The following is a 16,367-nucleotide window of genomic DNA, read 5'->3' on the forward strand; positions in this document are numbered from 1 at the left end:
CTGGGGGGATAGTTATGATACAGTTATGATGTTGCTCTCTATTGATGATATTTCATAATATAATATCCTGATAAAAGGCTTATGGCACTGGTAGCATTGGCGATGCACTACTCCAACAGTTGCTGCCTCAGTCACTGTATTAGATTGAAGTTAGATTAAAGACAACCAGTGTAGTTGAACCAGATCATACTGCCCCCCCCCCTCCAGACCTTTAATTAGAGCAGACCAGGAAGAGGCGTCACCAGACAGCTAAACCAATCAGAGACTGAGATGCACCAGTGTCTTAGCTGGATGAGAGCGAGGAAGGAGAAGGGTACCTCACTGGGACCCCCATGGCCTAACCAATCCTTGCTTGGGGTCAGGAAGGCCACCAGTGCCACTGCCTTGTCCCTGACCGCGCTGGGGACACGGTGACTGCAGTGTCTTTGCACGGTAAAGCCAGATAACATGTTTGAACAGTAAAATACTTGCACATGATTGTATTGTTCAACACTTTTATTGGTAGTTCTTTGGTTAACTGCCGTGTATGATATGGTGTTCTTTGTATGCCGGGTGGTTGGATTGGCCACGCCACCTGTGAAAAATAATGACATGGGGTGATAAGCGGACCTCGGTACAACTGTTCCAAGGCTCAGTGAATCAAGTCACATAATAATACAGAAGTGAGTTGCATGCAGTTATTTTAGTGAATGTGAGAAACAACAATAGAGAATTCATGTCATATGCTAAACACTTCCTGAAACACTTACACTGAAACACTTCCTTAAACACTTACACTGAAACACTTCCTGAAACACTCCCTTAAACACTTGCACTGAAACACTAAAACACTTACACTGAAACACTTACACTGAAACACTAAAACACTTACACTGAAACACTTACACTGAAACACTTACACTGAAACACTTACACTAAAACACTTACACTTAACACCTCCTTAAACACTTACACTGAAACACTTAAACTGAAACACTTACACTGAAACACTTACACTTAACACTTCCTTAAACACTTACACTGAAACACTTACACTGAAACACTTCCTTAAACACTTACACTTAACACTTCCTTAAACACTTACACTAAAACACTTACACTTAACACTTCCTTAAACACTTACACTGAAACACTTCCTGAAACACTTCCTTAAAAACTTACACTGAAACACTTACACTGAAACACTTACACTGAAACGCTGAAACACTTCATAAGTGTGTGTGTGTGTGAAGCAGGGCAGGGCAATGTGCAGCAGTATGTGGATTAAGGACAGGAAGACGTATAGTACCCAATTGCTATGAAAGTACCAAGTCAATGAAGGGAATAGTTAAGTAATGTAAGGTGCAGGTGTCTGATACACTCAAGTTGATTATCACAGAAGACTGGACAATGAATACAGGAAATCAAGGGAGTATAATAATAAGACTTTATTTATATATGGTATTACAATATGGGAGGATACAAGATGATTAGCATAGCCTTCGCAGGCACAGAAAAAGGACACTGTATGCTAGATAGCTTTTGTTTAGGTCTTTAGATAGGGATCCTAGAAATGGCCTTGTCACTCCTTCTATTTTCCTCATTGAAAGGTGCATGGCATACACTTTGGCATTATTGTGACCTCTGACCTACAATAGTAACACAGGCCTTTCCTAGTCGCACCTTACAAAGAACTGACTTATGGCTATGCAGGCATAATAAAACAGCATCATGCCAGTTTATCAATGATACAATAAAAATAATTAATAAAGACCAACTTGTGTCAATCACAACAGCAGTTTTTTATTTATTAGTTTTTTTACTTTGATCCTTAGATGGAATCACCTCACAATCATGCTTACTCATTGAAGTCAGCACCACAACATGTTATGTTAAGCTTTCTTTCCAATCCCAAGTTGTGTTGGTAATGTAAAAGACACTTAAAAACAAACTCATCTAATAATTGAAGCAGTTTATCAAGCATTTCTGTGGTGCAGCTATTGTCAGCTATGTCATAAACAAATGCATGTGTATTTAAACTGCTAATGAAAGCAGAATTATTAATTGTGTAAACATGAATAACTGTGTTCCTGCCACTCCAGAGTTTGCTGCGATTGCTCTACAGTTCAAATTGCTTAGAGTTTTGTTCAAACTTTTCAGTTTGTACAGTTTATTACAATTTAAAACATTAGGTTTAGGTTCAACTGCAGTTATATTGAATATCTCATAAGGTGGAATCAACACCTCTTCCTCAGAAGTGTTGAAACAGGAATATGACTTGAGGTAAGCACCGAAGCACGTCTCTATCTCAAAACAGGTATTATTTCCAAAGTCAAGATCCTTTAATTTCGAACTGGAAGCAAAGCTCCCAAAACGAATGTCAGTATTAACTTGACCGTTAAATGTCGCCCTTGTTATTCGGTATGTGGTGACGCATCCTGGTTGGTTATTTTTGAGGAGCTGGATCGCATCGGTCAACAGGAAGTGCAACGCGTGGTAATGGAAGCCACTTGGGTACACTGGCCCCTTGGTTCTTACCGCGTAGTTGAATTCTTCATAAATGTAGTCAGATGTGTAAGAGTATAAAGCCTTGAAATGATCTAATATCAGATCTTCATCTCCAACATCTCTATTCATGTACTTTTTCTTGGCACACTCTTCATATTCAGTCCAAGATAACCTGAAGTTGGAATTGTGTTTTAATTCTTTGTTTAAATACTTATCATTTACTTCCTTATACATTTCTTTGGTGCAGTTTTTATACATGTCATCTACAGAGTCAGGGGCCATGTTTAAAGGGAAACCGTTTCTTCTCTAGGATTCCAGACACATTCTCCTCAGTTGATTAGTGTGTTCTCTTTCCCATGTTGATGTTTGAAAACAGGAATATTACCTTTGTGTCTCACCTCATCTATATACCTGTGAAACAGGAAGTAGTGGATTACTGCTTGGAAGTTCCCTAAACACTGATTAACTTTAAAAGTGTAATATAAATGGAAAAATGCTTCAGTTGCATTTTGTTCATAACTCCCAGGGGGGTACATCTCGGCAAGGTCATATGTTGCCGCCCAAAATCCTTTTGAAATGTTGAAAAAAATTGAAAAAAGTTTAGGAAAAAAATGTTTTGATTTCTTTTTTTCTTTTTTTTTTTGTTGAAAAGAAAAATATATAAATGATTTTGCATCTGTGATGACTACTTGATGATGCCTCTACTATACTCTACTGTACTCTAATTTGCTTCAATCTACTCTGTTTTAGGCTTCTCTGTTTGTCTCCCCTCTCCTCCTCTTTCCTCTCACTGTGTGTGAAAAAAGTTTTGGAAAAACAATTTGGAAAGAAAAATATTTGTCTAAATAAACATTTCAAAAAGAAAATATATTTTGTTTTCCATAAAAAGGTTAGAAAAGTTGAAAAAAAAAAACAGCTTGACACACCCTGCCCGTGTCTGCCTGGACATTACCCTGCACCCTACTAATAACGCTATCCTCATTAAATACCCTGTGTAATGGCAATATCTATGTTTCTTTAAGCGGTAAAAAGTAAGTTCCTTTCTTATAGACAGAAACTGAGGTTCTGTGATGTGGTTTACTCCGTAGAAGGGACACTCAGATTGTATCTATGGTGTTGTTTTAAGATGCCTAACTAAGATCCAGAGGGTCTTATTTGGGTCCGGGGGATGGGTGCTGAACTTTGGCTAGAACGTCTGGGTTCTGTTTCATTGTTTATGTTAATTAAATTCTTGTTTGTAGAGGGTCACACAAAGGAAAGTTGACCATTTGACTGGTCATCTAGTCATCTATTGGTTTGGTCATCTATTGGTTTGGGGAGATATGCTACATCAAAGAACTTTGGGACACTTGGTATGGAGATATATTGTTTCAAGCTGTCACTAAGTTGAGTTAGCCAATCACAGAGTTTGCTACATTGATTGATTGACCTTATAGAATGCCATTTGCTCTAAAGTTTATATAAGGCAGTGCATGTGTGATAGTTCTCGATCACTCTTGCGAACGATTTGTGACTAGTGAACCCTTCGTAATGACTGATCACCAAAGCTTTGTTTAATCATATGTAATTGTATAATCTAAATAAATTGTATTGAAACCACATCCCTTGAATATTCAGATCTACACAGTGCCACTTGAATTCTTCCATAACATTGAACCCAGTTTGTCCCTGTCCTGTGGCTCGCTATAGAAATCCCCTTTACATCACCAAGATTAGAAAGTTCCTGCTACTCCCGAGTTTGATTTGCCCAAGTGTTCTTCTGAGCCTGCGTTAAGCAAGGGGAGTTTCTATAGCCTAGTACTGCATTGTGCGCAGCAAGCTCGGAAGATAAAAAAGGGATATGAATACGAGCCTGTGCCCTAGTACAGCTTTATTTCTACAGCCCTGCTTTCTGGAAAAGAAATTGTTGAAATTTGTGTCTATTGGATGGAATGAACTGTCAAAAATGTCAGTTACGTTTTTAAATCAACAGACTGGATACAACTTATTTGACCGTTTCCATGAATTTGACATTTGATTCAAATAATCTGCTAATGACGTTACATAAAAAAGATTTTCTTCCTCTAAGAAATATTAAAGAAAGTCTGTTTTTATTTGGAAACAAGTATTGGAATATTTCAATCACCCGTACCCAGGGGCGCCGTATAGGGGAGAAAAGTTAGGATGATTCTAAGGGCCCCTGACTGACAGGGCCCCCCAAAAATTGAAAAACTAATAGAAATTATAAATATATATATATTTCCTTTTTCATGGGGCCCAAAATTCCTGGCGGCGCCCCTGCCCGTACCTGTTGTAGATGTGAAGATGTTCAGTTGGGTTGGCTCTTGTGAAACACCTGTTGTAGATGTGAAGATGTTCTGTTGGGTTTGCTCCTGTGAAACACCTGTTGTAGATGTGAAGATGTTCTGTTGGGTTGGCTCCTGTGAAACACCTATTTCACTACGGCCCCTTTTATATGTGTGCTAAGGGAGAGAGAGGGAGGGCAAGAGAGATGGGGAGAGAGAGAAAGAGAATTGTGTACTTAAATGCTTACCCTTGGCTGTCATCCAAGACAGGATGACTACGACTTTCACTGAAAGATAAGATGGACAATTAAGGGCTCCATGGCTGAAGTAACAAAGTTGTAAATGGACTGCATTTATATAATGCTTTTCCACCATAGCGTCACCACTCAAAGCACTTTTCAATGCTTGCCTCTCATTCATACTCGCACATACCGATGGCAGCAAGCTGCTATGCAAGGCGACAGACTGACCATCAGGAGCAACCTCCTTTTGTTATACAAAGGAACTTTCATCAGTTGCTGTGTTACTTATTAACCAGTGAGTATGAACAGAAGGAGCTGATATTACTACAAGGAAGTAGGATATACTCCAACAAATGCGTTCTGGTGAGATTGTTACTCATTCATAAAAATCTTTGAGTTTTGGACTCTTATAGTTCAACATGTGGCAAACACCAACGTTTGTGAAACATCTTTTTATTGAGCTGCAATAAAAGTTTTTGCTCTGATTTGGATCAAAGTATCAGCATTCGGTTTACATTCATGTTTAAATTATATTCACTTTTATAATGTATCGTCTCAATGAAAACAATACTTGTGACATTGAGGCAAAGAGACTGAAACCAATACATTCATAAGGTTATGGCTGCTTCAGAATTGATAGAGAAGGGCTCTTTTGTCTTATTGTGTGGTTTAAGTTTTACTCTATTCTGAGAAACAAGCAAATCATATGTGGGTCAATTGTTCCACAGGACCTGCTGCAATGTAAAGTGATGTTAGGTGTCGTCATTCCACTGATTCCACTGTGTGAGTGTGTCGTTTTGCAACATTAACTCATGCCCCGCGGAATGCCTACTTTTCTTTTTATGTTTACTTGTCTACTGTCTCTCTACTTGTCTGTCTCTACCTGTCTGTTTCTCTACCAATCTCTGTCTTCCTGTCTCCTTCACTGCCTGTCTCTCTATGGCTGTCTCTCTACCAGTCTCTCTCTACCCGTCTATCACTCTCTCTCTCTACCCGTCTCTCTACCTGTCTCTCACATTCTGTCTCTTTTTCACTTTCTCTCTCTAACTAGGCCATGAGGCATGGTTGAGTTTTTTTGGCAAAATGTTATTTTTTAACAAAACATTACGTTGAAACATTTCTCACCATCAGTGTAATACACTTCCCCTCTGTGTTACACCATGGCAATAGCAGGACGGTGGAACTATAACTAACAGTCTTAACTGCAGCAATTCTCCACTTTCCACCCTTAGATAACCACATTTTTGTTGGCACACGAACACACATCAAAGTGACTCACACACCTTGTGCACTCCCTCAACATCAACATCTCATACATATAAAAATACAGATTAATTGAATATGTTAGAAGAACATTACTGTTAAGCTGCACTGTGGATGTGAGGGAGTCAGGTGGCTGAGCGGGTAAAGCATCGGGCTAGTAATCTGAAGGTTGCCAGTTCGATTCCTGGCCGCTGTACATGACGTCGTGTCCTTGGGCAAGGCACTTCACCCTACTTGCCTTGGGGGGAATGTCCCTGTACTTACTGTAAACCGCTCTAGATAAGAGCGTCTGCTCAATGTAAATGTAATGAATGCAAAATGGTAGACAATTAAAACAGACAATTTGTATTGAATAAGCAATTGAACATTTATTCAAAACTGAAAACGAACTTTGGCATTATTGTTTGTTGCAAGCAACTGGAAACAACTTTGGTAGAGAATTAGTAATTAGCAAAAGATCAAAAGCATTTTTTAGGTGTAAGTACAGAAAAAACACAGATTGCAGGCTATTTCTTTTTTCTACCGCTTTGTTTTTCTTCAACTGTCTTTCTGTGGGTCATCTGTTGTGTACTTTAATGAACTCAAACACACTGAGATGCACACACACACACACACACACACACAAACACACACACAAACTCACACAACAGTACAGTTTTTCTAAGGGGGGACATGATGGATGGAAATGGAATACTGTGACTCCCACAATTATTTGGGGAAGTCAGCTGGCTGAGCGGTTAAGGAATCAGGCTAGTAATCAAAAGGTTGCTGGTTCGATTCCCGGCATGTGAAAAAAAAAGTGGGAGGAGAAGATAGCTCCGGCTGAGGTACGGCCACCTCCTTCTGATCCTGGGCAGCCTCGTGCTCCGCCTGCCCAGTTTGACATTGCCCTCGTGCCGCCGTCCGAGGTCGACTCCTACTTTAGCGTGTTTGAGCGCAACGCAGCCACACTGACCTGGCCCATGGAGATGTGGCCTCTGCTGCTGCAGGGCCGGCTGACAGGCAAAGCACAGGAGGTGGTTTTGGCTTTGCCTCTCGAGGATTGCGTGAAATATGACTGTGTGAAGGCTGCTGTTCAACGCGCATATGAGCGGCTGCCCGAGGCCTATCGCCAGAAGTTTAGGCATCACAAGAAGAGTCCACACAAAAAGTTTGTGGAGTATATACTGGACTGCTCTGGTTCTCCTTACGATGATCTTCCCCTTTTGCTCAAATTTGATGCCTAATGGTGACACCCATCCATCAGTGACCATCAGGGGGTTGAAGCAGGGGGTTGTGGGTAATAGAGGGGGTGGGGTAAAATGAGGTGGGAACAGGAAGACAATGTCAACCTAACTTCTGAGAGATTGTCTGTTGTGGATTGTGTTCCATCAGTGAATAGACTGAGGTACCTGGCTGTTTAGTTCATGTTATTCTGGTACAGTTGACTGGGCCTGATACTGCTAACTACTTTTGGTTGAAGTCTCATTAACTCTTCCGTGAAACTGGTGCAAACATGAGTGTTCGTCCTTAAACTTAGTTATTGATAAGTATTGAACTTATGTGATTATGGTTAGGTATTAAACGTGTGTGTTTGGGTTTGATTGTGGTTCTGGTTAATGTAACAAGATGAGGTGTTGAAGACCACACAAAGTACCAGAGAGGCTCAGGACCAATGATTCCTCTTTATTAAAATGTTGTTTGTTCCAAAAGGTATTTTCAAAACAAAGAATGTTTACCAGAAAAAAAGAACAAAACAAATATAAACTTAAAGACAAACTGCTGGTTGAAAACAAGCATTAACAGTATTTAGAAGACATTATTGCACTGTTGAAATAGGCATCAAACTCAGGTTACCTCTCCTATAGACTGACCCTTATCTACCAAGAAACGACGGGTACGTTTGTACTGTATCAGGGGAGCTACTATGACACCTGTACGAAGCAAACAGGTACATTTTCGATAAACAGGGGGGTAGTCCAGAAAGCTGGTTATGTGACATAACCGGGTAAGTTAACTCTCCAGCTGACACACAATGTTGCAGCAACTTACTGGCAATGTTGCTACAACACTGTCTGTCAGATGAGGAGTTAACTTACCAAGGTATGTCGCATAACCTGCTTTCTGGAATACCCCCCAGGTTAGCAGTACAATGCAAGAATTAAGAATTAAACTTAACATTGTATTTTTATTTATTTTTCCTTTACTTTTAAATGTCTTCTATTTGACCTCAATGACCGGTCACAGACTTGACTGGACGTAACCTCAGCGTAAGTCGTCAATGACGACCTGCAGTCAGGTAGTCAGTATTTCCCACACTGCCCCAGAGTCACTGAGCAGGGTCTGGTACACGGCTGATGTCATAGAGACACACTGAAATGCAGGTTCAATGAGGAGTCCAGACAACATGACCAAAGTACTGTTTTATTTCAGAAAACTTAGCTGTGTGGTAGATAATAAGCTTAACTAACTAATAGAAATGTTGCTAGGTATCTATATAAAGATTAAGCCAACTTATGTAACTCATTATTACATAATTTCCTCTATTAGCATATAGGAAGTGAAAGCTCATCGTCACAGTTATTTCAATCATGCAGCTATGACAGGTGTTATTGACAAGAAAATAATGTAGCTGGAAAATGTAATATGTAAATGTAATACATTCATACATAATTCATTATGCATAGAAAACCCACAGTAGATCTGTTAGATCCCTCTCTCACAGACCCAGTAATTATCAGAATCACATCTGTTATCATTCCATGTTCTAGGAGGAGGAAGACCGTGAGGAGATGAGTAGTATATCTCAGCACAGTCCTCATCAACACTGCCTGGTTGGTTTGGGTAATTATCAGGTTGAGGGCCATACCAGTACCTACAGGGTTAAATAACAACACAACCAGTCACACACTAAGGTCAGAATCTGGGTCATACAGTATGAGAAACCATTCTGTATCAGAGTTGTATGTTAATGCTATATATTTCTCATATAGTTTAATGTTGATATGAATGTAATTGGTTGAGTCTGTCTGGAAAAATGTAATAGGGCGATGCTGCTGATTCTAATGCCCTAGACAAAGTCAGTCAAGCAAAAATAGTGAAATGTATAACATTTACAAATGGTTTGTTTTGAGTCAGTAGAATACAGAAAGTGTAGTTCTCTTACGTTGTGGTCAGTGGAGTTCTGTCCACCCAGGTGAAGTTCCCTTCTGTTACTGTGTCAGTCAGACCGATCCACACTCTCTTCTTGAGGTTATTGAGGAAGTCCTGTCATGGAGAAGAGTTTAAGGTGATGTTAGAGATTGGTCTCTTGATGTTTTACCTACTGTCAATACTGTCTTGACCTTTGTTGAAGTCAATCTGCTTCCTCTCTCCATCTCTCACCTGTTCCTCTGGGCTGTTTATGATCACCAGGTCTGCTCCTCTGTCTCTACAGTTCTGTCTGCTGTCAGTCCAGGTTTTCTTCTCAGTAGAGACGTAGTAACAGCTGCAGTTCAACTTCTTCCAGCCATCAGGACAGCAATAGAGTTCTGTTTGAAAAACACCAGTTACAGAACTTTGTTTTTCCTTGTTCCTTATTTGGATGAAACACCAGCTGCAGCCAAACCTCCTCCCTCTATCTTTAGGGACGCTGTTGTGTTTCCCACCTTGAGCATGTTTCAATGCACAATGACAACTTTCTATTGAACATCCACTGACGTTTATTTAATAAATGATTTTGTTGTTTTGTATTTTACTACTCTATCTCTGCTTCTCTGGTCTACTCTACTTCTAGTATGTACTGTATGTTAACACCACTGCATGCCAGTTGTTAAGCATGTCACTTCAATCAAATTGTATATCAAGAAAAAAAATTGAAATCAAATCATATTTTATTTGTTGGAACCTTTTTACAAGCAATGTCACATGGGGCTTCACATGCGCCCATAGAACTGCACCTAAATATAGCTCGACCCTCAAGACAAGGCAAAACTAAAAGGAAGAAACCTTGGGAGGAGGAATTCCGTGAGGGATCCCCTTCTTCAGAGACGATCAGTGACACAAAGAGGCGGGGACCACAGGCTGAACATTGTCATGCATTAAGCATACAGTAAAATAATACACATTAATTGAAACACAGATATCCAGAGTTCAAAATCAGTGATTGGGCGCATGTCAGTTTGGGCAGTTTTAGCCACACAGCTGTGTAAAACTGGCACAGCATCACAGGACAGCAAGGCAGATGGACAGGAAGTGACCAAGGGCATCACAGGACAGCCAGGTAGACGGACAGGAAGTGACCGGGGGCATCACAGGACAGCAAGGCAGATGGACAGGAAGTGACCAAGGGCATCACAGGACAGCAAGGCAGACAGACAGTCAGTGACCGGGGGCATCACAGGACAGCAAGGCAGAAGGACAGGAAGTGACCAGGGGCATCACAGGACAGCAAGGCAGACAGACAGGAAGTGACCGGGGGCATCACAGGACAGCAAGGCAGAAGGACAGGAAGTGACCAGGGGCATCACAGGACAGCAAGGCAGACAGACAGGAAGTGACCGGGGGCATCACAGGACAGCAAGGCAGACAGACAGGAAGTGACCGGGGGCATCACAGGACAGCAAGGCAGAAGGACAGGAAGTGACCAGGGGCATCACAGGACAGCCACGCAGACGGACAGGAAGTGACCAGGAAACTTTGTGTGGTCCATCATGGGAGGCAGATGTCCACTTTGCAACTAGTTCCAACATTGTCAGACCAGCAACCTGACAGATGTTGACAGATCAACCTTCCACACCAAGTCTATGCAACTCTATGCACTTAGACAGTACAGTTCTTATACAGCAACGTACAAAAATAAGAACACAATTTTCTATGGATACATTAAAGCATATTTTGTATAGTGTATAGACATTACCAGGCCAGCATGAAATACAGCAATACAACCTGAGCATACAAGTGTTGCATCTTATTGACCACAAGACCCTCTATGGTGTCTCTCTATCTGTCTCTCTGTCATCGAGGTCTTAAAGTTGGTCATCGGCTGGTCTCTCTTTCTGGGCAAGTTAATATACTTACTCTGGAGCTTGTCTCTCTCTCTGGTCAGGTTATCACTCTTGGTCTGGAACTTGTCTCTCTCTCTGGTCAGGTTATCACTCTTGGTCTGGAGCTTGTCTCTCTCTCTGGTCAGGTTATCATTCTTGGTCTGGAGCTTGTCTCTCTCTCTGGTCAGGTTATCATACTTACTTTGGTGCTGATCTCTCTCCACAGTCACTATGGTTAGATCTAAAATAAAAGTTGTTTTTTTCTTCACAGAGGTGGTATATTACCATAATCTAAGAATTATGTTACATCCTAAGATTGTGTGAAAATTGCTCAACTTACAGGAGAGTCCCACTCCTATGACCCCAGCCAGCAGGAGAACACACAGCAGCCCCAGACACACTGCTACGGCTTGGTAGGTTCTCCTCTCTGAAACTGTGGACACAGAGTAAAAAAAAAAGCATGCTTGTGTTGCCTGCATGTATATCTAACCCTACATGTTTGATATTTCTGACTTGAAAACCTGCAGTGGGCAAAGGAACAGCTTGGAATTTTGAGCAGAAAACCCACAATAGCCAATGAGCGCGAACTTCAAACTGAAAACTGAGCGCGAAATGACAAACTGAAATTGTCACTAACATACTGGAACAAAGCCAACAACGAGACAAAAGCTCATTTCTGGTGGACAAGAAAAAGGGAGGATTTGTTTGTTGAATGATGGCAATGTGCTGCACTCGTGTTTTTCACCTGTGTGATTTGGCTTGGTGTGGCTGTCATTAGTAATGTTTCATTAGTCAGATGTGTGTGTAGGCCTCAGCCTCAGCTGGCCTGGCTGCGGTTGTGGCCGAGGGTGATTGTGTGTGTGTACGCACGCAATCCTGTGTGAACGCGAGCTGTGTTTCTGTGTCAGTGTGTGTCGCTTTCATTAGAAATGTCCCACCTGCCATGTGTCTGTCTGTGAGTCTCGACCACAGGAGGACTGAAACTCAGAAACAGCATCACAGGAAACTGTGGGGAGGAGTGAGCCTGCTTTCTCAGTCAATTCAACTACAGTAGCACATCCAGTGACCCATACACAACTTTCCCTCCTCCTTTCTTTGGAAAATAAGCGATTTGATGTGTAATTGTGATTGACATCATTTGTGTAGTGGCGCTCGTGGTCGGACTGGAGTTTCAACAAGGAAGGAAGGAAACTCACAAAAGTAGTTACCAGAACTACTTATTAGAAAACCTGAAAATGAGAAATACGCATTGATGTCAAAAACACATATGCCTGCATTGTGTGTGTGTTTATGTGTATGTATGAATGTATGTGTACCCGTGTATGTATGTGTGTGTGTGTGTATGTATGTGTGTTGCACAATACCGTTATCTGGGCTGCGTTGACCCTGGTTGCGCGACATACCCATGACATTGGCATACAAGTTCTCCTCCTTCCCCATAATCCTTTGCTGTCCACAGCACCACACTGCTCAACCTCCGCACTCTGTCTTGACCAGGTTATATCTCCATAAAATGATATTCCATTCACCTGAGTTACAAGGTCCTACAGTCCACAACCACACTGCGTTCCAGGTAGCTTTGCTACAGTATATACTGGACTGCTCTGGTTCTCCTTACGATGATCTACGTCTCTCTCTCTATATATATATACACCTCTACTCTGTTCTGTTCTACAGTTAACCAGCTGCTCTGCTCTCCATAGGTCTCTGCTCTTAACTTCCCCTTTTGCTTGACTTTGATGCCTAATGGTGACACCCCTCAGTGACCGTCAGGAGAGCTGCAGAGTGTGTGTGGTTATGATGGGTTGAAGCAGGGGGTTGTGGGTAATAGAGGGGGTGGGGTAAAATGAGGTTGGAGCAGGAAGACAATGTCAACCTAACTTCTGAGAGATTGTCTGTTGTGGATTGTGTTCCATCAGCGAATAGACTGAGATACCTGGCTATTTAGTTCATGTTATTCTGGTACAGTTGTCTGGACCCGACACTGCAAACTACTTTTGGTGGAAGTCTAATTTACTCTTCTGTGAAACTGGTGCAAAAATGTTTGAATGTCAATCATCAAACTTACAGTTATGGATTAGTATTAAACTTAAGTGATCATTAAGTATTAAACTTGTGTGTTTAGGGTTTGATTGCTGCACTTGCATGGTTATGGTTAGGTATTAAACGTGTGTTTGGGTTTGATTGTGGTTCTGGTTAATGTAACACGATGAGGTGTTGAAGACCACACAAAGTACCAGAGAGGCTCAGGACAACTTAATGCTCTTTATTAAAATGTTATTTGTTCCAAAAGGTATTTTCAAAACAAAGAATGTTTACCAGAAAAAAGCTAAAAAACAAATATAAACTTAAAGACAAACAGCTGGTTGAAAACAAGCATTAACAGTATGTAGAAGACATTATTGCACTGTTGAAATAGGCATCAAACTCAGGTTACCTCTCCTATAGACCCTTATCTACCAAGAAAGGGCGGGTACGTTTGTACTGTATCAGGTGAGCTACATTGACACTTGTACAAAGAAAACGAAGAACAAAGAAAACAAGTAAAATGTAAATGTTTAAATGTTAAAATTTTTAAGGCCTTCCAATTGACTTCAATGACCGGTCACAGACTTTGTGACGTAGACGAGGATGACCATGACTTGCAGTCGGGTAGTCAGTATTTCCCACACTGCCCCAGAGTCACTGAGCAGGGTCTGGTACACGGCTGATGTCATAGAGACACACTGAAATGCAGGGTCAATGAGGAGTCCAGACAACATGACCAAATGACTTTTTTATTTCAGAAAGAACGTAGTTTATAAGAAGGAAAATCAAGCAGAGTGGTAAATACAACTAGACAGTAATAACATGTTTGAGTCTATGTTACTCATCCTTACATCATGTACTTCATGTTAGCTATAGAACGTGAAAGCTCATCATCAAAGTTCTGTCATTCACGCAGCTATGACAGATGTTATTGACAAGACAATAATGTAGCTGGAAAATGTAATGCTTAGAAGAAAAAAATATGCATAAAAAACCCACAGTAGATCTGTTAGATCCCTCTCTCACAGATCCAGAAATTATTATAATCACATCTGTTATCATTCCATGTTATGGGCTGAGGAACTCCTGGATATCGCTCAACACAGTCCTCATCAACATTGTCTGCTGGTGTAATGTAATTATCAGGGCCCCTGCCGTGCCAGTACCTACAGGGTTAAATAACAACACACACACACACGCACACAACCAGTCACGCACTGAGATCCATGTCTGGGTCATGCAATATGAGAAACCATTTTGTATCAGAGTTGTATGTTAGTTCTTTATATTTCTCATATAGCTTAATGTTGATGCTAATATGAATGGTAGTGTCTGTCTGGAGGGATTTAATAGTGTGATGCTGCTGGTTCTAATGCATCAAAGTAAGTTGAGCAAAAATATCGAAATGTATAATATTTTCAAATGGTTTGTTTTGAGTGAGGAGAATACAGAGAGTGTAGTTTTCTCTTACGCTGTGGTCAGTGGAGTTCCGTCCACCCAGGTGAAGGTCCCTCTCCTGTCGAGGAGGATTAAGATCAGTTTTATTACCCTGATCAAATTAGACCCTGTACACTTTGTATTTCCCATGCTGAGAAGTTAGGGATAACTTGTCCCGCCATATACAATTAATGGCCGAGGCACAAGCACAGGGTACTAGCGTGCATCCGTGTGCCCAAAACGGTAGAGGCAATCAAAATGTGCCATTAAGCCAGCAAACGGGAAGTTGGGTTGTATCTCATCCAATCTTTGATGGATTCACACCAAACTGGCTGCTTATACTCGTTACCCTCTTTTGAGGATGTCTAAAATGTTTTCTGGGTCATTTGACTACTTGCCCACCTCATTGCTGCTTGCAGCCATACTTGGATTTGGTATCCCATTGGTAAATCTGCAGCATTGGTTTTTCTATACAGTTAAAATTTTTCAAGAATATACATTTTTCAATGGTTCGCAATGTTTGGAGGAATCCGCCATTACTGCTTGCAGTTATATTTTTTAATGTTCTTTGTTCTAGCAGAGTTAACAATCTGGCAGAGTCTAAATGGTGAGCAGGGTCTACATAGATCGTTGATTGCTGATCTGCCACAGGTGAGGATGGTTGTCTACCCCGGGAGACTCCGCCCATGCACACACACATGGAATAAACAAAAAAGGAGGAAGTAGAACACAGGACAAAGAGAAACAGAAGCAGTGTCACAGCCAGAGGCGTGACAGTAAGTTAACTAACGCTATATCTTTTTGTTGTTTTACTGTATATGGTTATACCCTTACAAAAAAGAAGTATACTTCAAGTTAATTTGGTAAGTATACTTAGAATAAAAAGTATACTATCATCATGTTACTTAAAGTATACTAGCAGTGTACTTATTTATATACTATTTTTGTATTAAGTAAACTGAATTGGCCCATTTTTTAGGTCATTTAGTAAACTTTAAAGTACACTTTTAGTGTATTTCAGGGTTTACTTTTGAATACTGTAAAGTAGCCTGTGTAGTGCACTTTCAGTTCATCAAGTATACTTCCTAAAGTACTTAAAAGTATACCTTGGAATACTCTAAAGTAACCTGTTTAGTGCACTTTCAGTTCATGAACTTTACTTCCTAAAGAGCCTCAAAGTATACTTCCCAATACTTTCAAGTGCCCTTTCAATTAATGTAAGTACCTCAAGAAGTAAAAAATTAAATTTTACTATGAATTACTAATAAATTCACATGTTTAGGGGGCCAAGACACCTCAGATCTTGCATCACATCGTTAGACTGCAGATTCTGAATAAAGCTACAAACTGCTCTATCTTACATTGCTGACGAATCCAGCTGTTCTAATTGTCATTTAACTCATGGTTACAATGGTAAACCAGCACAACAATGACAATTACCATGCAACAAAACACTACATTCTAAGCAGACACATTTAAAAAACAAAATTCATAAGGTTAGATTTGTATTTCGAACAAACGGCAAACTTATCAGCAAATTTGAACACTATTTACCGCCTTACATAATGGGAATTAACTAGCCACTATCTTCACTATGTCACTTTGTTGTTTCGTTCTTCAGT

At 40.6% G+C, this 16,367-nt stretch overlaps 2 protein-coding genes across 2 annotated transcripts; both read right to left on the minus strand.

The window, feature by feature from the left end:
* Positions 1–283: 283 nt before the first annotated feature.
* Positions 284–7,241, minus strand: LOC146237062 (T-cell ecto-ADP-ribosyltransferase 1-like). Its single transcript, XM_084687074.1, has 3 exons — positions 7,233–7,241; positions 2,063–2,793; positions 284–287 (listed from the first exon to the last, which is right to left on the minus strand). Exons 1-3 carry the CDS (start codon positions 7,239–7,241, stop codon positions 284–286), a joined length of 744 nt encoding a protein of 247 aa, XP_084543200.1.
* Positions 7,242–8,711: 1,470 nt separating this feature from the next.
* Positions 8,712–12,720, minus strand: LOC146237063 (uncharacterized). Its single transcript, XM_084687075.1, has 6 exons — positions 12,645–12,720; positions 11,621–11,713; positions 11,315–11,521; positions 9,641–9,786; positions 9,423–9,523; positions 8,712–9,131 (listed from the first exon to the last, which is right to left on the minus strand). The coding sequence occupies exons 1-6, from the start codon at positions 12,718–12,720 to the stop codon at positions 8,963–8,965; spliced, it is 792 nt and encodes a 263-aa protein (XP_084543201.1). The 3' UTR covers positions 8,712–8,962.
* Between the last annotated feature and the right edge of the window lie 3,647 nt (positions 12,721–16,367).

This window comes from Hypomesus nipponensis, chromosome 22 (genome assembly GCF_054491055.1).
Source record: "Hypomesus nipponensis isolate SF chromosome 22, ASM5449105v1, whole genome shotgun sequence".
NCBI lineage: Eukaryota > Metazoa > Chordata > Actinopteri > Osmeriformes > Osmeridae > Hypomesus > Hypomesus nipponensis.

Excerpts from the sequence above, each read along its gene's own strand:
- LOC146237063 (XM_084687075.1), bottom strand. The coding sequence starts at position 12,720 with ATGGGGAAGGAGGAGAACTTGTATGCCAATGTCATGGGTATGTCGCGC. Across the intron at positions 11,522-11,620 it reads CATAGGAGTGGGACTCTCCT|ATCTAACCATAGTGACTGTG; the intron begins GTAAGTTGAGCA and ends CTTTTATTTTAG. Across the intron at positions 9,787-11,314 it reads AGAGAGAGACAAGCTCCAGA|AACTCTATTGCTGTCCTGAT; the intron begins GTAAGTATATTA and ends TTTTTCAAACAG.